General features: G+C 43.6%; 1 protein-coding gene across 1 annotated transcript in view; it reads left to right on the forward strand.

Moving 5' to 3' along the window:
• The window catches only part of SMS (spermine synthase), a 33,139-nt gene that overhangs the window by 212 nt on the left and 12,203 nt on the right, over positions 1-20,724 (forward strand). The window contains exons 2-6 of the mRNA XM_006752996.2: positions 3,673-3,763; positions 4,292-4,356; positions 9,359-9,534; positions 10,710-10,864; positions 11,320-11,409. Of these exons, the coding sequence (XP_006753059.1) occupies positions 3,673-3,763; positions 4,292-4,356; positions 9,359-9,534; positions 10,710-10,864; positions 11,320-11,409 (577 nt within the window). The remainder of the gene's footprint in view (positions 1-3,672; positions 3,764-4,291; positions 4,357-9,358; positions 9,535-10,709; positions 10,865-11,319; positions 11,410-20,724) is intronic.

Below are 20,724 nucleotides of genomic sequence, written 5' to 3' on the forward strand. Positions count from 1 at the left end.
GTAGAGCGTGGTGGTGGTCAGGGATTTTTTCCCCTTCATTGACAGTTTTTAAGAGGAGGCTAGAATTCAGTGCTTTTTGGCCTTACCTGCACAGCAGCATCACCTGGGAGCACTTCACAACATCCCATGCCCAGGGGGAGGGAGGGTAGGTAGGTGGGAAGTGATCAGTCAAAGAACTTGTGTGCATATATGCAGAGCCCTTGGACACAGACAATAGGGTGGTGAAGACCTGGGGGAGAGCAGGGGTGGGCTAGAAAAGGTCAGTGGGGGAAAAGGGGCACATATGTAATACTTTCAACAATAAAGATTTTTAAAAAATTCCATGTTCAGGGACTCACTATCTCTCCCCTTCCCCCAGATTGAGGCCACTGAGTGTCAGTGTTTCTCCAAAGCCCCGAAGGTGATTTTGCTGTGTAGCCTAGAAGCCCTGAACAGCACAAGCAGTGTGGACTGGTAGGCAGTGATCTGGACTTGGTTAAAACAGGTTCCTAGGCCCCTGTCCAAGTTTTTCTGATGTGGTAGGTCTGGGGAAGCACCCCATATAGCAGCGGTCTCCAACTGGTGGTCCGCGAGGTCCGAAAGGTTGGCAACCACTGCCATATAGCATTTCCAGCAGGCTCTCGGGATGCTGCTGCTGCTGGTGACTTGATCCCGCTGTGGGTACCAGTGTTCTAAGTGATCACCTATTAATGCAGACCATTGGAAAATGCAGGATGAGAACGCCTACAAGAAGCCTAACAGGAACCTGAGATCCAAGAGTTCACGTGTTTTGTTTTGTTTTCCCTTAAACTTACAGACTATCAAGACTTCATGTAATCAAAGTGTAGATGAAAGTCGATGTGTTCTGAGACTAAGAAAGGGAACCTAAATTAACACGTGACCAGTAACAGATGATGCCAGTGCATTGAGCTTTTGTATTTTCCTGACTCTAGGTTTGCACTATATCTAGATTGGTTTAGGATGCTCTGCAGATTGTTAGTAATTTGCACTCTTAATTTAAAAAGGTAAACTCCTGGGTATTTTTGATGGCTTTCATTCCATTCCCCCAATGGATACAGAGTCTTAGAATTGCACGTGGCTTCATTAATGTCTCACATTCTCTCCCTGGTTTTTCTATTAAAAGACACCCCCCTTGCCCAGCCAGTGTGGCACATTGGTTGAACCAGGGGGTCATGGCTCGATTCCTGGTCAGGGGCACATGCTCAGGTTGTGGGCTTGATCCCTGGTAGGGGGCATGCAGGAGGCAGCCAATCAGTGATTCTCTTGTCATTGATGTTTCTATCTCTCCATCTCCCTTCCTTTCTGAAATCAATAAAAAAATATTTTTAAAAAAGATACCCCCTCAACTCGGTTTACAGAGGCCCAGAAGACAGTGCTGTGAGATGAGGGAAACTTAGTTTTGAGGCCACCTCCCCTTCCATTATTCTCTTTATATGTATACCTGGTCCACCCTTATGGCGGTACTTGGCATTCCCTCTGCTGATGCTTCTCAAAGATGTCCTCACCCCTCTCTCCCCAAGCCCAGATTTGTATTTCTAACTATGTAGCATACCTCCACATAATGTGTTTAGCAGATACCTCACATGCATCTAAAGTTACTTCTTCCTCAAGGGTGATCCGAAATCGATTCCTTTCTGCTCTCCATCATATCCATGGTCTGGCCCCGTTTCCAGCAAGTCTGGAAGCAGTGGTCTGAGCTGTCACTGCACCCTCCAGCTCCTACACGCTCTCACATGCAGCCCCTCTCCGCCCTGGCCTCTCTTCTCTACCCTCCCTGCCACCATCTCTCACTGTCCTTGCTGCGGTCCATCCTTTGGGGATCACAGCAATTCAGACAGTGAAGCCTTGCATCTCTGACCATCTCCTCAGGGGCCTTTGCAGCCGGCCCCACCTCCCTCGCTACTGCAGTTCTTGAAGCTTCTCCCCTAGACACCAATTTCAGCCGTGCAGGGGGCTTAGAATTCCTCCTGGAAGAGAGTTTTTGAGTGACAGGAGCTGTTTGGAAATTGCTTTTATAAGCAAAAAAAATTAAAAGGAGCATTTCTTAGTTTAAAGACATATTTTCTCCATTGGTCTTCCTCTTTCACTTGGTCAGCTAGGACCCATCCCCCTGGTGCCTGACCCATGGGTACCCGTCCCGAAACCTCACTCCCCGCTCCCCACCACCATCCTGACACGTGCTCAAGGGAAGCACTGCAGCTCCACACCCTGCTTCTGGCCTGGCTTCTGGTTAATGGCCCCTTGGCCATGCAAGGTCCTGGTCCTCAGCCACCTTTTTACATGTCCTCCATATTCCCCACTGGCAGCTTCTTTTTATTTCTGGTCTTAATCCCTCGCGGTTGGTGCTTGGCACCCCACCCTCCAGCATTCTCTGTGTTACCCTGGTTCTTCGCAGAGCAGTCTGCTATAACCACCCAGGTGGTTAAAGGACCCCATTCCTTTGTGCTGCTGGCGGGGGGAGGGTGATGATGATCAGCTCATTCAGATATAGATGCATGTGTGGTGTCCTGGGCCTGAACTTGATTTTTGAGGCCCTCTAAGGGCTGAGGGTGAAAATTAACTAGTTGCATTTATTTTTACATCCAAGCACATTGCCTATCGTCTGAACATAATTCACCTTCTAATTTAGTATATTTCAAATAGTGTTTAACCATGACTCATGGTAAGAAATACCTTCACATAGTCACATACACATCTGCGTATATATAATACAAATACACAGTATAATTGAAAAAATGCTTCCTCAAATAATTAACTCAATGCATGTGATACTCTCACATTTTTATTTCATAAGAAATGCTGCTCAGATCCACTAAACTGGGGGTCAGAAAGCTTTTCTGTGAGGAGTCACATAAAGTCTCTGTTGCATATTCTTCTTTGATTAAAAGAAACGCGCTCTTTAAAAGCGTAAAAACCCTGTTTCGAGTACAGGCTTTTTAAAACGTGCTGCAGGCTGGATCTGGTTTGCAGGCTGCAGGGAGTGTGCTGACCCTGAACTTAGCGAATTTAATTACCACCTGCCTGCATTTGGAAATAACCAGCTCTGGTTTTCTTTTTCCTTTTTTTAATTGGATTTATTAGGTGACATTAGTTTGCAAAACCATACAGGTTTCAAGTGAACAACTCAACAAAGCATCACCTGCACAAGGCATTGTGTGCCCATCGCCCTAAGCAAAGTCTCTTTCTGTGCCCATTACCTCCCCACGTGCCCCACATCCCCTCTCCCCCTTTCCCTCAGGCTATCACCACACTTTTCTGTGTCCATATGTGTTATGTATATGGCTCTGTTTGAATTCTGAAGGTTAATGGGGAGAACCTAGTTGGCCCCTCCCCACCCTCCCTCCCAGTGGTCACTAGACCTGGCTGAATCACGTGCTGGGCAAGCTTCTTAAAAATCAGATTCACAGAACTGGCTACTGAATGTCTTTCTGGGCCCAAGAACCTCTTTTGAAAACCTTAGTATTTGGCGACTCTCTCTAAATCTTTCCTGAATGATTGGTGGCTTCCCTGTCCCTAAGTGGCTCTAAAAAGGAAGCAACAGGGTTAAGTATGTAATTTGGGGCGGGGTGGGGTGGGGTGGGGGGGAGAATTGGTCTTTCCTTTGAATTGGGTTGACATCTTTTTTTCCCTTTGATACAATTCCTAACCTTAAAATTATGCTTTCCTTCATAGCTTTGCCAATTTGAGAATTTACCCACATGGATTGGTGTTGCTGGACCTTCAGAGTTACGACGGCGATGCAGAAGGCAAAGAAGTTGACAGTGTCGGTTTTTCACTGTTATTTACTCAAGTATTTGAGGGTCCCAAAGCCCGCTCCGTTTAATAATGTTAAAATGATTTCACTTAATTGCTGACTTCCCAGTGAACAGTAGACGTTCCTTCCTCCGCAGTGAGTGGTTTTAGAAGAGAAATAGTTGATCCTCAGTTGTTTGTAGGAACCTGGCTGCCACTTTTCCCTTGACAGCTTGAGGACTGATTTTCCTGTGCACCGCAGCGAATGGAATGTAAAGCTTTAGTCAAGATGTTATACCTGCATTACCCTTGAGCCTCCCCCTTTCCCATTGTTTTCTTGGTCACTTAGATGGAGGTTAGGTCAGCGGCACGGGGACTGGTTGGTGTGGGATGCAGAACCCGTGGAGGCTGCTGTAGGGAGGGGAGGACAGGTGTATTTGGGTACCTGCCAGTTCACATAGCCCTGTCAACACAGCCTCAAGTTCCTGGTCTGTCATTTAGCCGCAGTTCCATTCAGCCCATTCTAGAAGCCCACTGATTTGATTTCTTTTAATCGCAGCTTTTGAACAAAGTAGAAGAAAGAATGAAAGAATTGAGTCACGACGCTACTGGGCGGGTGAAGCGGTAAGTCCACTCCCGAATGTCCTTTTGTGTTGGGTTAAGTGATACAATAATCAGGAAGGTGGTGGTGTCCCTGAGTTATGTCTGCTAAAGATGTGGCACAGATCAAAGTCAGCTTGTGCTTCTGGCCACATGGTAGACTGAGCTAGTGGCCCCTCACACCAAAACAAGACATGAGAGGACACACACGCGGACTGCGAGAGAAACATGCTGGATAAGATGAGACAAAGGCACAAAGGTGATGTGGAGTGAGTCCCAGAAGCTCGAAACTCTGGAGAACAGAGAACCCGGTGAGGCTGCTGCCTCGGTCAAAGGGGAGAGAGGAAACTTCCCTCCTTCTGTCCAGTGAAGACAAAAGGGCGCCTGTCTCTGTTCTGAGTTCTGGGCTCCAGAGTAGAATGAAGCAGTTAAGAGATTTATGACAGGGTGGGGTGACAGAAAATTTGCAAGTGAGAAGTCTTTGCAAGGTACTAAGAATCAAGAGGCCACCTACCTTGAGCAGCCACAGGTAGGTTCTCTTCAAATGGTAATGAAGACTGTTCAGCTTTCCCTGTCCAGGAGTGTAGCCACTATACCCCATGTGGCTCTTTAAAATCCTGTATAATAAAAGTGTAATATGCAAATTGCACACTGACCACCAGGGGGCAGAAGCTCAACAAAGGAGCTGCCCTCTGGTGGTTAGTGCACTCCGACAGGGGTAGCTTGGCTCAGCCACAAGCCAGGCTCCCAGCTGGGAGTGCAGTGGTGGTGGTGGGAGCCTCTCCTGCCTCCGCAGCAGTGCTAGGGATGTCTGACTAACTGCTTAGGCCTGCTCCCCGCTGGACATCCTCTGAGGGCTCCCGGACTGTGAGAGGGCACAGGCCAGGCAGAGGGACCCCTTCCCTCCCCCCGAGTGCACAAATTTTCACACACTGGGCCTCTAGTTAAGGTAATAAAAAGAAACCGTTCAGTTCTTCAGTCTCACTCCCCTTATGTCAATAGCTAATGGTTGATGACTGCCAGGTTGGACAGCGCAGAGGTATTTGCCAGAGGTGTCAGATGTTAAGAGCTTTGCTAGAAGCTATAGTGTCAACATTTATTAGAACGGATAGAGTCTGGTAGGTCCTGGGAATTAATGGATTTACAGCAAGTCATTCTCAGGAGTTTGCTCTTGCCTGCCTGGGTGGTTCCTTATCAGGCCCCCGAAAGTTAGGAGGCTTGTCCCTTGCTCATAAAGGCCAACACATAGATGCAGAGACATAGAGGGACTTCACCAAGGTCATGCCATCACTGATGGAAGCACCTGGAATACAGATTTCTGTAGTTCATGGCCCTTTCCAGGAGAGGAATCCTTATTGGCAAGAGCTAGTATGTTTAAGTACTTAGTGGCTCAGCATGCTAAGTGTGATCAGTCCATAGGAAGGCTCCAGGGCCATGTACCAGAACTAGAAAGGCGTTTAGTCTCTGGTGGGGCAGAGAGCAGGAAACTGCAAGTGAAAAGAACATGGCACAGTGCAGTATTTGCCCGCTTTTTTTTTTTTTTAATTTCTGTCAGAACGCCAAGTTCAGTTTATGTGTTCTCAGCCCCTTCCCCATCCTTAAAAAACACATCCACACCCATGCTCCTTTCTGGATTTATCTTTTCCCATTTCTAAGAGTTTTCCTTATCTACAGCCATTTGAATTGAACGGGTTCCCACTGTGTTGTAAAATGTCTAAACTTGGAGATGATGGATTACCCGACTTCAAAATGCCTCTGAGTTTTATTGGTCTGATTTTTATCAGAGTTAATTCTGGGAAGAAGGAAACAGATGGAAGGCATTTATGGGCCTCAGCATTTATGAGAAGTCTGGTTCGTTTGTGTCTTTCTGGTCCAGGAGTTTCTAAAGGGATAGTGAAGTTAGGCTTTAGACGTTCAGTTCGAAATGCAGAATTTGTTTTTGCTTGTCACTGTTTTTACGTCTCTTCATAAAATCAGGGTGGAAGGAGGTGAGAGGTGGTTGGAAATACTTTGTGGTAGGCCCTTTGTTATTGACTTCAAAAGGAAAAGGATGGTGCCACTTTTCTCTCCCGGGAATGACATTGTTAGAGAGTCAGTCATTAACAAATAACTCAGGAACATCTGAAATTATTACTCCCCTACGGGCAATGAAGTAAATGTAATTTTTCATCTATGAAGCCATGTTTTTTTTTTAAATCTATATTTTATTTATTTATTTTTTTACAGAGAGGAAGGGAGAGGGATAGAGAGTTAGAAACATCGATGAGAGAGAAACATCGATCAGCTGCCTCCTGCACACCCCCTTCCGGGATGTACCAGCAACCAAGGTACATGCCCTTGACCGGAATCAAACTCAGGACACTTCAGTCTGCAGGCTGATGCTCTATCCACTGAGCCAAACCAGTTAGGGCTGTTTTTTTGTTGTTGTCTTTGTTTTTGTGTTTTTAGAAAATGTATTTTTGTATTTTACTTTCCAAAAGAAAAAGAACAGGAAAACAAGCTCACATAAGTTTTGTTGCAAATAATTCTTGCAGTTTACACACCCGTACCTGAGGCCCAGGGCGTATTCTGCCTTTCTTTTCTTTTTTAAAAAAAATATTTTTATTGATTTGAGAGAAGAAGGGAGGGGGGCGGGCGGGAACGAATATTGATTAGTTTCCTCCGGCACACATCCCAACAGGGATTGAACCCACAATCTGGGCATGTGCCCTGACCAGGTACCAAACCAGTGACCTTTTTGGGCCCTGGATGATGCTCAGTGAACTGAGCCACACTGGCCAGGATCTGCCTGACTTTTCTACCATCCAATTTTGATTTTCAGCAGTGATGGTTGGAACAGGAGTTTTGTAGGCTTCCAGAGTATCCCCTGTAGCCCATCACAGGGAGATAAATGCAAGTCCCGATAGGATGAGTACTTCATCGCGGTAATGCCTGCCCCATCCTACTGCATATCCTTGTTGTTTCTTTGCCAATCTTTACAAACCACTGTGTTGCAGTTAAGGAAAGAGGCTCAACCTTAGCCAAGGCACTGTTGACATCACTGAGATTGGGCATTGTTTATTTTCAGCGGGTTTGCGCATAGTTCAGTAAAAGCCGATAGCTGGCTGGCTGTCAGCCAGGAGGTAGGTTCGGTAGGTTTCTGCCCCTGAAAGCTGGGGCTACTCCCCACCATCAGCCAGGGGTGAAGGAAGAGGCTTCCCCCAAGTCCTATTTGCCTGCTCTTGGGATGGGTGAAGGTGTCCTGATTGGGGCTCCACATTTTACAAGAAAAATGGTCCTGCCTAACATTCCAACAGCTGAAGTTGTATATCTGAAAGATGAAGTGGTAAATCAGGAGCCGTTAGCGTTAAATGAGAGTATATGGGAACTTGATTTTGTAAATCTCAGTGTCCTTGACTATTTCCCCACGAGAAGCCTCTTTAACTTACAACAGGTCCAGACTGGACTCTGGGAAGCAGGGGAGGGAAAAGCAGCTCATCGGAGCAAGTCAGAGGCCGCATCTCCCGGCGTTTGAGGGGTCTGCAGCTGTTTTGCTATCACACACCACTGTCCGAGAACACATGACTTGGAGACAGGTTGTGCCATGTGTGCAATGTGTTGTCATTGTGTTTGTATTCCAGTTAGATTTGCCAAGCCCCTTTTCCAGGTCTGTTTCCCTGTCTCTTAGTGTCCTCTGCTGGTGGTTTCTAGTACACTCACCCTATCTGAAGGACTGAATACTTCTGCAATAATGGAATCAGAAAATCATCTGTTGGCAGCCACTCTAGTAATAATAGGTTCAGGCAAGGACCTTGTAGATGCCAAAGCCACCGGTGAAGGCTTCTTGGGAGATCAGGACCTTACCCAGCTTGGGAGGATCACCCCACAGCTTGCTTAGTAATTTTAAAGGGACAGAAAGGTACCTTTGCACATGGACAGATCTGGTGCCATCTACTTCAACTGATTGGTCACACTTAGCATCACCTATAATTGGACAAGCACACAACTCCTCTCCCTATTGTGATGCCTCTAGGACAGTGGTTCTCAACCTTCTGGCCCTTTAAGTACAGTTCCTCATGTTGTGACCCAACCATAAAGTTATTTTCGTTGCTACTTCATAACTGTAATGTTGCTACTGTTATGAATCGTAATGTAAATATCTGATATGCAGGGTAGTCTTAGGCAACCCCTGTGAAAGGGTCGTTCGACCGCCAAAGGGGTCGCGACCCTCAGGTTGAGAACCGCTGCTCTAGGATATACGTCAACTTGACTCTAATGAAGATGATCAGGCAAACCCACCTGAGGAGTTTTCTGCACAGTACTTGGTCTGGACTTTTCCAAGATGTCAAGGGGGAAAAAAACTAGTCTAGATTAAATGAGGCTAAGAAAGGAAAAAAAAGAAAACTCAGCAAAATACATTGTATGATCCTTCGTTCAAAAGCAGAACAACTATAAAGGACATTATTTGTACAATTGGGAACACTCGAGGATGGATTCTGAACTACATGCTGGTATTACGTCCATTTGCACTTTGCAGGAATGTGATAATGGCCATGTAGTTAAGTAGGCCATCTTAAGAGATCCCTGCTGACATATTAGGGGTAAAGTGTGATGTCCGCAGTGGCCATTTTCTCCAACTTTTTACAGTGGGGGCGTTCCGAAACTGAGCTTGTTAAGGAGCTCGTTAACTCAAATTACTCTGTCAACTCAATGCAAAAAATCGCTGAGAGACAGAGACAGCTGGTATCTCAAAAAACTTGTTAGTCGGGACACTCGTAAGTCAAGGCCCCACTGTATTAGGAAAATTTAAATCATGCCAAGAGGGTTTTTAAAGAGTAAAGTCCTGTGTCCAGCAGTTGTGGAGATTTGGTGGTCATGTTGGTTAAACCTAAAAGGCCAAGCATTAGATTTGTGGGTGCTATTCAGGAGTCAGCCTGGGGCCATGTGGCTTGCTTCCGCACACTCTTGCTTCCAGGTCCAATTTTAAGGCAGGCTCACCATAAGCGGCCTTCTTACAAGGCTCATTCTTGTCTCCCTTTTTTTCCAGATTACCACCCATAGTTCGAGGAGGGACCATTGACAGGTACTGGCCCACTGCTGATGGCCGCCTGGTTGAGTACGACATAGATGAAGTGGTGTATGATGAAGATTCACCTTATCAGAACATTAAAATTCTGCACTCGAAGCAGTTTGGAAATATTCTCATCCTCAGTGGGGATGTTAGTAAGTATTCCAGCCCTACTCCAATTGTATAACAAAGTGACTGTGTTGGCCCCTAGCCAGTTTGGCTCAGTGGATAGAGTGTCGGCCTGCAGACTGAAAGGCCCCAGGCTTGATTCTGGTCAGGGGCACATGCCTAGGTAGTGGGCTCGATCCCCTGTAGGGGGCATACAAGGATCAATGATTCCCTCTCATCATTGGTGTTTCTATCTGTCTCTCCCTTTCTAAAACCAATAAAAATATATTAAAAACATTTTTTTAAAGAAAATGACTGTTGGATTATGTTGTTTTCCTGACAGATATCACTGTTGCGGATTTGCCCAAGTTTGTCCTTGGCACTGGTGTTTTTGAAATGAACATTCCTGTTGTGTTCACTTGTAGATTGTCTGGGCCTTTGTGTTTTACAGCAGAGCCAGAAAAACTTTGTCCTGACATTCTTTTTTCTTAATTTCTTAGTATTGAGTATTTGGATTGTATTTCCAAAAGTATATAATTGCTTATTTACAAAAATATTTTTGTTAAGGAAAACCTCACATCTAAGTAGACAAAGTAGTATGATGAACCCACATAATACCCTCACCACTGAGTGTCAATGGTTATTGACTCCTGGCCAGTCTTGTTTCCCCTAAACCCCAGTCCACTTTCTTTGTCATTTTTTTAAATTGATTTCAGAGAGGAAGGGAGAAACATTGATGATGAGAAAGAATCATTGATCAGCTGCCTCCTGCATGCCCCACACTGGGAATCTAGCCTGCAATCTGGGCATGTGCCCTGACTGGGAATCGAACTGTGACCTCCTTGGTTCATAGGTCAGTGCTCAACCACTGAGTTATGCTGGCTGGGCTGTTTCTCATATTTTGAAGCAACTCTTAGATGTTGTGTTATTTCATCTGGAAAGACATAATTGCTTTTTAAAATTCATATCAGTACGTCCTTAAGACCAAGTTTTTTTCTGAATGACTAATGCAGACATGTATGTCATCTATGTGTATAATGTATTGTATTGGGATTGATGAAAAATCCACAACCCAAAAAACTACTTTTGTGCATTGTTGACTGTATTTAAAAATTGAAAATGAAACATCTTGGGCTAGAATCCAGCCCTTCCGAGAGGGGTGTGAGTCAGGTGGTGTGTGGGTTTGGGTAGAGTCACCAATTTGGGTCTGTTTCCTTCCTAGATCTGGCGGAGAGTGATTTGGCGTATACCCGGGCCATCATGGGCAGTGGCAAAGAAGATTACACTGGCAAAGACGTGCTGATTCTGGGAGGTGGAGATGGGGGCATTTTATGTGAAATAGTCAAACTGAAACCAAAGATGGTCACTATGGTAGAGATATCCTTTTTACATGGAATCAGGTTCAATGGGCTACTTTTGTTTTCTTCCTCCCTTTTTGTCCTGTGACTCCAGTTAATGTTATGAGGGAAATGTGTGATAAAGAGTGCCTTGAACAAACATTTCAATTTAGTACCAATAGCCTTTTTATGTGGCCAGCAACAAAGAAGCAGAGATAATGTAGTTGCAAATGAAAGAACAAGCAACTTTGGTACCATGTCTACTCAGCAGTTGCCAAAATAGCTTCTTTATGAGAAGAAAAAAATTCATTTCTTTTTGAATGTCCTGGGTGCAAAAATATAATCATTGTCTTCCTCATCTTTTTTAACTTGTGATACATAAATGAATGTTATAAAACTTCTGTTTGTCTTAACCTTTTTAAAAAAGTATTACTATTTCAGGATTCTTTGATATGTTTAAATTCTGGCTAAATTTCTCCTTAACCTGTTCTGAACATTGACCAAATGGTGATTGATGGATGTAAGAAATACATGCGAAAAACATGTGGTGATGTCTTAGACAATCTTAAAGGAGACTGCTATCAGGTACTTGTGTTTTCCAGATAATGTTTTTAAGTGAGCTGATAATATAACTAATCTGAATTGTGCCTTCCTAAAACAACTTTAAGTATAACTGGTTAAGAAGATAAATATATCATCTTGTACGGGAGGAGAATTTTCTGTCTACCCTTCTAGTTCTTGGTTGAGACTCCTATAATCACAAACAGATTAACAAGAGAAAAACAGAAGTTTATTGGCATGTATACCTCTTATGTATGTGAAGGTCCCAAGAGAAAAGTGAATAACACAGAGGTAGTAGCTTTAGAATTTAGGCTTAAATATCATCTTCTATATATATAAAAGCCTAATATTCAAAGTGTTCACTCTGAAATTTGACCGACCAGGAGTTTGATCACTCGCTATGATGTACGCTAACCACCAGGGGGCAGCACGTAATGAAAGAAGGCCCCAGCCGGCAGCTACTAGGGACTCTACCCATGCACAAATTTCGTGCACTGGGCCTGTAGTCTTAAATAAGGAAAAGGGAGAGTAAATGACTTTTCGGAAAGATGGGTGGGCCCTTAGAAGAATAGATAGAAGGCAAGGTAGTTTGCGACAAAGTTTGTTGGAGTCCACGTAGTGTCAATCTTCTCTCCTGTGCTAAGAGGCGATGTTCCTGGTTGAATCCTCCCGGGAGGGGAATGGATGACAGTTGAGTTTCTTTTGGAGGATCTGTCTTTAGGCAGATAATGGGAGTTCAGAGAAAGCCTCTCTAGTCAATATGCCAATGCAACATATTTTGAGGTGGCATGTTCTGGTCCCCTTCATTCTCTTTGTGAGTTATATGTAGATTTATATTTAGGGCAGAAGTGTACTTACAATAAGAAATAACTCTATAATTTCTGAATTTAATAACACTCATTCATTCTTTTTTAAAATCCTCACCCAAGGCTATTTTTCCATTGATTTTTAGAGAGAGTGGGAGAGGGAAAATAAATATCGATGTGAGAGAAGCACATTGATTGGTTGCCTCCTGCATGAGCCTCAGCCAGGCCCAGGCTGGGGAGAAGCCTGCAACCAAGTTACGTGCCCTTGACCAGAATCGAACCCAGGACCCTTTGGTCCTCAGGCCAACGCTCTATCCATTGAGCCAAACCTGCTAGGGTTCATTCTTTTTTAAAAAAATATATATTTTATTGATTTTTTATAGAGAGGAAGGGTGAAGGAGTTAGAAACATCCTGTGAGAGAGAAACATCGATCAGCTGCCTCCCGCACCCCCCCCCCCACTGGGGATGTGCCCACAACCAAGGTACATGCCCTTGACAGGAATCGAACCCTGGGCCCCTCAGTCCACAGGCCGACGATCTATCCACTGAGCCAAACCGGTTAGGGCTCATTCTTAAATAAAAGATGTCATGTACCATTTTATGACCTGACAACCACCACCTTTGTCTCTCTACCCTGGATAATCTCTCCATGTCTGGGTCTTTCAGAGGGAATTTGCTAAGCAAACTGGTTCCTGTCCTAAATTCTACTGTACTTGCAAGTCCACCCATCATTACAGTTTGTAGGATACATTTTGTATTATATTTTAGAATGCATGTTTGATGTTCATACCTGCAGTACTTTTTAGAACAATATAATCAAGCCAATACTTATTTTATTTGAACAAAAAACTTGTGTATCTCTAGATGTATAAACATTTTAGATGAGAGCTTCAGTTTATTGATATATAAATTACCCCATTCCATTGTCCCTAAAGTGTGTGCATCCAAATTTGTTTCATGGTACACACATGTTAATTTTTTAAGCTGAGAGAGGAATTATTTCCACATTACAGTGCAGTTTTGACTGTTTTGTGGGCAAGAGGAAAAACTATACATTTTACTTATACTATGTGAAAGTTTAAAAGGGGTGGGGAATTAGGTTCTTCAGAGCATGACAGATTTTTTCACAATGAGCTAAAAGTTACCACTGTTAACAAATAATGTTTGCATTGTTAGCCAGGCCCTCTGCCCTGGGTGTCTTAACATTGCATGCTCACATGTGTACCAAGCGGATATTATTTCTATTTTATGGATGAAGAAGATTAAACTTAGAGTTTGAAGGACATTTATTCAAAGTTATAGGGTAATTTTAGAGGAGTGATTCAGATTCCTAGTTCCTTATATGAATTAAGGAAAATACGAAACAACCCCAACCCAAACCTGCAGTACTGTGGAGTTGTGCACTGTTATAATTAACTAGAGGCCTGGTGTACGAATTTGTGCACAGGTGGGGTCCCTCAGCCTGGCCGATGATTGAGGCCTATGGTGGGCTGGCTGACTGGGGGGAGGAGCCACAAGACATTGACTGTGAGAGTGCACTGATCACCAGGGGGCAGCTCCTGCATTGAGTGTTTGCTCCCTTGTGGTCAGTGTGTGTTATAGTGACTGGTCAACCGGTTGTTTCAGTACTTCGGTCATAATGGTTGCTTAGGCCCGTGGCTGGCAAACTGCGGCTTGCGAGCCACATGCGGCTCTTTGGCCCCTTGAGTGTGGCTCTTCCTAACCCTTAGGAGTACCCTAATTAAGTTAATAACAATGTACCTACCTATATAGTTTAACTTTAAAAAATTTGGCTCTCAAAAGAAATTTCAATTGTTGTACTGTTGATATTTGGCTCTGTTGACTAATGAGTTTGCCGACCGCTGGCTTAGGCTAATACATAGAAGGGCATAAATAAATGGGAAGATTTACTAATGGCCCGGGAAATAAACTTTTCCACTTGAAAATCCATCTGAGGGCAGAGCACTGAAGGCAGAAGGTGACACAGACAGTTGGACAATTTGGGGGAAAGTAGTATTTTTGAAATTGCTGGGCTCTTGAAGTTGTTTGCCTAAACATATCCTTTTCCCCCTGCCTTCTTTCTGGAACAGAACAACCAGCAGGGGAAGCCTGTACAATTCTTCTGAGGCACATAGTTTTCCCAGCTCTAAAGGGGTGGAGGTTGCTGGTCTCCCTGGCAGCAGCAGACAAGACCCTTAAAATTCTACCATCAACAAATCCCCAGGACCTTGCAACTGTTTGTCTTTAGAAAAACAGAAAATTACTCTGTTAACCTTTAATAGAAAATAGTAAATGTTCCAAAGCACTTTTAAAAGAATCATTAAAATAGTACAAAAAGAATACTAAAAGCCGATTTCTGTATGGGCAAGATTTCCAAGTATAAAATAGTAGTAAGTTAAATCTGACACTTTATTTAAAGACTTATATATATTATGTGCAAGAAAGTTTAGTTCATAAATGTAAAAATATGAATCTTAAAGAAATAAACATAATTTATTATATGAATAATTTAAAGGAGAAAATAATTGACATTAATAGATGCTAAAGTATTTGGGAATATATAGTCATTCTTTTTTTCAAACATCAAAATATTTGTCTTATTACATCCAGTTGGCTTAGAAGTATTTATGAAATATTTTAAAATTTTCTTTTATTTTTTTCCATCACCATTTATCCCCTCTATGCCCTCTTCCACCCCCATCCCCACCCCCATAATCACCACACTATTGTCCATATCCATGAGAGTTCTCTCTCTCTCTCTGTCTCTCTCTCTCTCTCTCTCTCTCTCGCTCTCTCTCTCTCTCTCTCTTTTGTTAATCATCACCCAAGGATATTTTTCCCATTGTTTTTTTATGTGTGTGTGTGTGTGTTGTTTTTTTTAGATAGTGAGTGGGAGGGAGAGAGAGAGAGGCAGAGGGAAACATCTACATCTATGTGATGTGAGAGAGACAAATTGATTGGTTGCCTCCCGCACTCACCCTGATCAGGGCAGGGATCAAACTGGCAACCAGGTATGTGCCCCTGACCTAGAATCAAACCCTTCCATGCGCAGAGTGGTACTCTAACCACTTAGCACACCAGCTAGGGCCTCTCTCTCTTTTATTCTTTTTTGCTCAGCCACTCTAACCCCCTCCAACCTCCCTTCCCCCACCAGAGCTGTCTGCCTGCTCTCTATGTGTCTGTCTCTATTTTGCTTGGTAGTTTAGTTAAATTCCACATATGAGTGAAATCATATAGTACCTGTCTTTCTCTGACTGGCTTATTTCACTTAGCATAATGCTCTCCAGGTCCATCAATGCTCTCACAAAGGGTAATGAAGTTTCTTTAGGTAGAACAAAATTGCAAAAGAAGGGCAACTACCTAAACATAATAGAAACCATCAGAAACCTAAAGATAATATTGTATTAAACCGGGGGCCCAGTGCATGAATTTGTGCACCTCGAAAGGAACTGTGGGCCGCGAGGCTACAGTGGGCACAGGGGTGGGCCTCGGCCCATCCTCTGTGCCCCTGCCTGGCCCCTCCTGCCACAGCCCCCAGTCCCCTTTCTGCCAGCAACCCCGCTTCCGCTGCCACTGCTCCCATGCTCTGACAGCCTGCCATGTTCCACACATCATGTTCCACACATGCCCCCTGGTGGTCAGCACACATCATAGCAACCAGTTGGTTGGTCTGCCGTTCGGTCTGTTTGCATATTAGCCTTTTATTATATAGGACTAGAGGCCCGATGCACAAAATTCGTGCACGAGGAGGGGGGATAGGGGCGTCCCTCAGCCCGACCTGCACCCTCTCCAATCCAGGAGCCCTCAGAGGATGTCCTACTGACGGCTTAGGCCCGCTCCCCGTGGTTCTCTGCTCTCTATGGGGCCTGCCTGCTCCACACCATGGTGACAGGCAAGCAGGCCCTGCTGGGTGCTGCCTGCGGGCAGTGCTTGCCTGCTTGCGGATTGCTGGGGCGACTGCCGGCAGGCACTGCTGGGCACTTGCCTGCTCCGGGTTACCACAGCAACGCCTGCTGGGCTCACGTTGCTGGGGTGACGTCGCCAGCGTCCTGTCCTGGTTGCTATGGGTGCCACCATCTTTGTCGCGGAGTGATGGTTAATTTGCATATTACTCTTTTATTAGATAGGGTGGTATCAGCTCAAGAAAGATTCAAACAAGTAGAGAATTTTTATGAGTTTATTTGAGCCATACTGACAAAAATTGCCAGGAAGCAAAATCTCAACTGATTGAGAAACTGCTCTGGAGCTTGGCAGTTTTGCACCTTACTTGATACATTAGACTCAAAGGAGGAGGCATAAGCGTAGTTACATGAAATCCATTTGTGATAGATTATGGAGGTGGGGTAAAGCAAAACTGGGGGCAGAATCTCTGAGATTGGATAAAAAGTAAAACATACTTCTTTTACATTGGTGGGTATAGAATAGTTAACAGTTAACAACATGATAACAATAACAATGAGGGATTTTGTGGCCTCTGCTCTGGTGCAGTGAAGGGGTCTGGAAAAAAAAAAGAAATTACCCTGACATTCCAAAGGTATGTTATGGTAGATGCAAAAAAAAAATGACAGGCACAGTTAAGGTAAAGATTGACTTTTGTCAAGGGAGATACAGGCCTAGGACATGACTACCCACCATGACTGCTTTTAATTAGGAAGTTTTATCTTCACACCATCTTATATGTGGTTCCTTTAGGCCTCTGAGTTCGTAAGGCGGCCACACAGGCCTCCCCTGAGCCTGTCCAGTTTAGTATGTGGCCCCTTTCTCGTCCATAAGGGGAAAATACATAAGGCATTTCCTCTGAAACTAGGGTGAGGATGCTTATTCCCTTTATTCAGCGTTCTTTTTGAGGCTTTATGTACTTCAGTAAGGCGGGAAAATGTAAAGAATATAAATATAGAAAGAAATTATTTGCCAATTGGTTAGAAGATCTAGGAAACTCATCTAGAAATCTAGTTGAATTCATGAAAATTTGGTAAAGTGATTGCAGAAAGGCAGACTTAAAAGCTTTTGTTATGCTAACCACAAAACATTTTGAATGGAAATTGGGGTGGAGGGTAGATTGGAAATCCTATTTAGAGTGGTAAACCAATTGTTAAATACCTAGGAATAAGTTTAACACAAATCCGGAGTATTGTGAGACTGATAAGAATTAGGTTAAGATCCTATTGAAAGAAAGCAACTGAAGTTTGAATCTGTGGAGAGACATTACATTTCTTGGATGAAAATATCAGAACAATGTCTTTCATCCTAATGATAATTCTAAAGAGAATCCCAAGGGAGTTTTTAGAATTTGACCAAGTGATTTTGAAGTTCATTTATAACAATACATTTCTAAGAATAGCCAAGAAAAGCATTTAAAATAACCATAGTGAAGGGAGATTTGCCCTCTTGTAATCCAATAGGAAGTATGATGTAGACACAGGAAGAGACGGATGGATAAGAGGAGTGTCACAGAGGCTTGGACACATGCAGCTAATATGTGGTGTAAGGTGTGTTGACTCAGCTCAAAAGAGTCAGGAGGCTTTGGCTAGCAATAAATGAGATTTATTCAAGGGTATTAGGGTTTACAAATGGGAAATTCAGGTAGGCAATGCCAAAAGTTTTCCAAAGCAGAAAGAAAAGCTGAGTTTTTATAGTAAAAAGTACATTCTTAAGTAGAGTTCATCCTGCATTCTTAGCCCATGAATCGGTTCAGGATGGTAAGCTTCACATGTCCCGTGATCTGGACAATGGAATAATTTCTTCTGGAGGTCATTCATTGTCCTGGTCTGCGGGACAACAACGAGGGAATGAAGAGACACCCTAGGAGAATGAGGCAAGCAAGGGACACGAAAGAATGGAGGCAAGATAGCGTTCTGATCAAGCCTCAAATTTTATTCTTACAGCGGCAGAATATATACTGTTTTAGGGACGGGGGGTGGGTAAAGGGGGTCTATGGGCAGTAACCTATTACTAGAGATTTAGTAGACTCCGGGATGGCTATGCTTATCAGCGGAGATGCGTGAATTAGCAGCCTTAGGATGGCTGTGTGCTTATCAGTGGAGATGTGTGATTGTCAGCGGAGATTTAGCAGTTGTGTACTTAGGGTGAGGGTAGGTTATCTTTTAACTCCTGGCCAATTTGCAAGACACAGGTGGTTTCTGGTAATTAGGAGTTTCCGAAGGAACCAGAAACTTAGAGTTTTTAAGATGGCTTTGTCTAAGCCAATATTTCTAATGGCTCCCAACAATTTATATGGTCATCTGAGGGTTTGATGTATGTGCAGGTATTGATGCACAACCAGTAGATGTGTATGCAGGCATTGATGCAGGACTGGGAAGTTCAGAAGTTTTAGTTCCTAGAATAGTTAAGGCAAGAATACAGTCATTTGTGCCTCAGCTTACTTTATTTTGATAATTTAGCAGCTTGACCATAGTGACGCCATTTTATTTCTTCACTCCATTCTGTTCACTCCGTTCCTTCATTCTACTAATCATTTTGCTTGGGTAAAGGAGATTGAGTTGATTTAATAAGTGATGCTGGCATCATGGACTGTGTACTAGTATATGCATCAGAACAAAGCTAATTAACCTTAGAAGCCATAGAAAAATCAATTTCAGGTGGTTTAAGCTCTCTCTATAAAAACAAATACATGGCCCTAGTTGGTTTGGCTAAGTGGGTAGAGAGTTGGCCTGCAGACTGAAGGATCCCTGGTTAGATTCCAGTCAAGGGCAGATGCCCAGGTTGCAGGCTCATTCCCCAGTAGGGGGTATGCAGGAGGCAGCCGATCAATGGTTCTCTCTCATCATTGATGTTTCTATCTCTCCCTCTCCCTTTCTCCTCTCTGAAATCAATAAAAATATATTTAAAAAAACTAATATTTATAGGAAAGTTTAGGAGTTGGGAAACATTTTTAAAAAGGACAAGAACCTCAGAAATTGTAATCCTATATAATAAAAGGCTAATATGGATAAGGGAGGGCCGGTCAGACCCCACCCATGCGCGAATTCGTGCACCAGGCCTCTAGTGACAACATAATACTGTAAACAAAACCAAAAGGCAGACTGAAAACAATACTGCTAACAAACAGGACAGGGACTTAATCCATTTAATATATAAAGAGACCCTACAACATTTTTTTAAATTGTTTTATTGCTTAAAGTATTACACAGGGTATTACATATGTCTCCTTTTTTTTCCCGCCCTTGACAATCCCCTGGCCTCCCCTACCCCCCAGTGTCTTATGTCCATTGGTTATGCTTATATGCATGCATACAAGTCCTTCGGTTGATCTCTTACCCCCCTCCCTCCTGCCCCCCAACCCTCCCTGGCCTTCCTGCTGGAGTTTGACAATCTGTTTGAGCCAGCTCTGCCTCTGTATCTATTGTTCATAAGTTTATAATGGTCTTTATTATCCATGGATGAGTGAGATCATGTGGTATTGGTTTAACCATATGAATTGGTGCTTCTCAGAAGGCAGAAGTCAATAACCTGAAAATGTTTAAGACAAGATGTGCACCCCTATTGGTGGCACAAGAAGTTCGTGTGAAAATATTAGCAAGGGATTTGATACAAATAGAAGAAGGGGGACAACAGCCAATGCTGGGAAGGATGAAAGGAAACAGTTGTTCACATGCATTGATGATTGTAGTGTGAATTTCCTTAAAAACTAAAATGCACATGTCTTTGTCTCAGCAATCCCGTGTTTAAGCATCCAGCCCACAGACAGAAAAGCATCTATACTTTATTATGGAGGTTTATTATGGCTGTATTTGTAGAGGCCAAGGCTCAAAGATGATAAGTGTAGAACATTTTAATGGAATGATACAGTTTTTACAAACATCATTACCTGGAATGATGTTAGGTAAATATTTCCAAGTTTAGAACAATGTGTGTGATCCTAGTTTTACAAAAGAACAAGCACTTGTTTTTATTTGCAGGTGAGCCTTTATAAGAATCTTTTTGAGCACAGAGAAAAAACTTGAGATTTTTAAGCACTTAAATGGGATTGATAAATAGATTGAAGGCAGCTGGGGTGTTAGTGTTAGTGTCTTAACTGTTTTTCCATGGTTACAGTTAAGTGATGTATTAAGTGAAGCACATTATAAAACACTGGAGGCCCAGTGCATGAAATTCGTGCACAGGTAGGGTCCCTAGATCTGGCTGGCAATCAGGGCCCATCTGTGGGGCGACTGGCAGGGTGATCGGGTCCCCTGCTCACACCCACCTAGGCTGGCCTGGCATCACCCGCTCGCCAGTCCTGCTCCCTGCTGCTGCCAGTGGGGGCCTGCAGGCCGGGGGCAGCTCCTGTTTTGAGTGTCTGCCTCCTGGTGGTCAGTGCATGTCATAGCAAACGGTCGTTACACTGTTCAGTCAATTTGCATATTAGGGTTTTATATAGATAGATTCAGACCATAAGATTTAGTTACCTTAAAAGATGTGATTTTCCACTGTGGAGAACAGTATGGCGTTTCCTCAGAAAACTAAAAATGGAACTCTCTTTTGATCCAGTGATCCCACTTCTAGGAATATATCCCAAGAAACAAGCAACAC

The sequence above is a fragment of the Myotis davidii genome, unplaced genomic scaffold (genome assembly GCF_000327345.1).
Source record: "Myotis davidii unplaced genomic scaffold, ASM32734v1 scaffold930, whole genome shotgun sequence".
In the NCBI taxonomy this organism is placed as follows: domain Eukaryota; kingdom Metazoa; phylum Chordata; class Mammalia; order Chiroptera; family Vespertilionidae; genus Myotis; species Myotis davidii.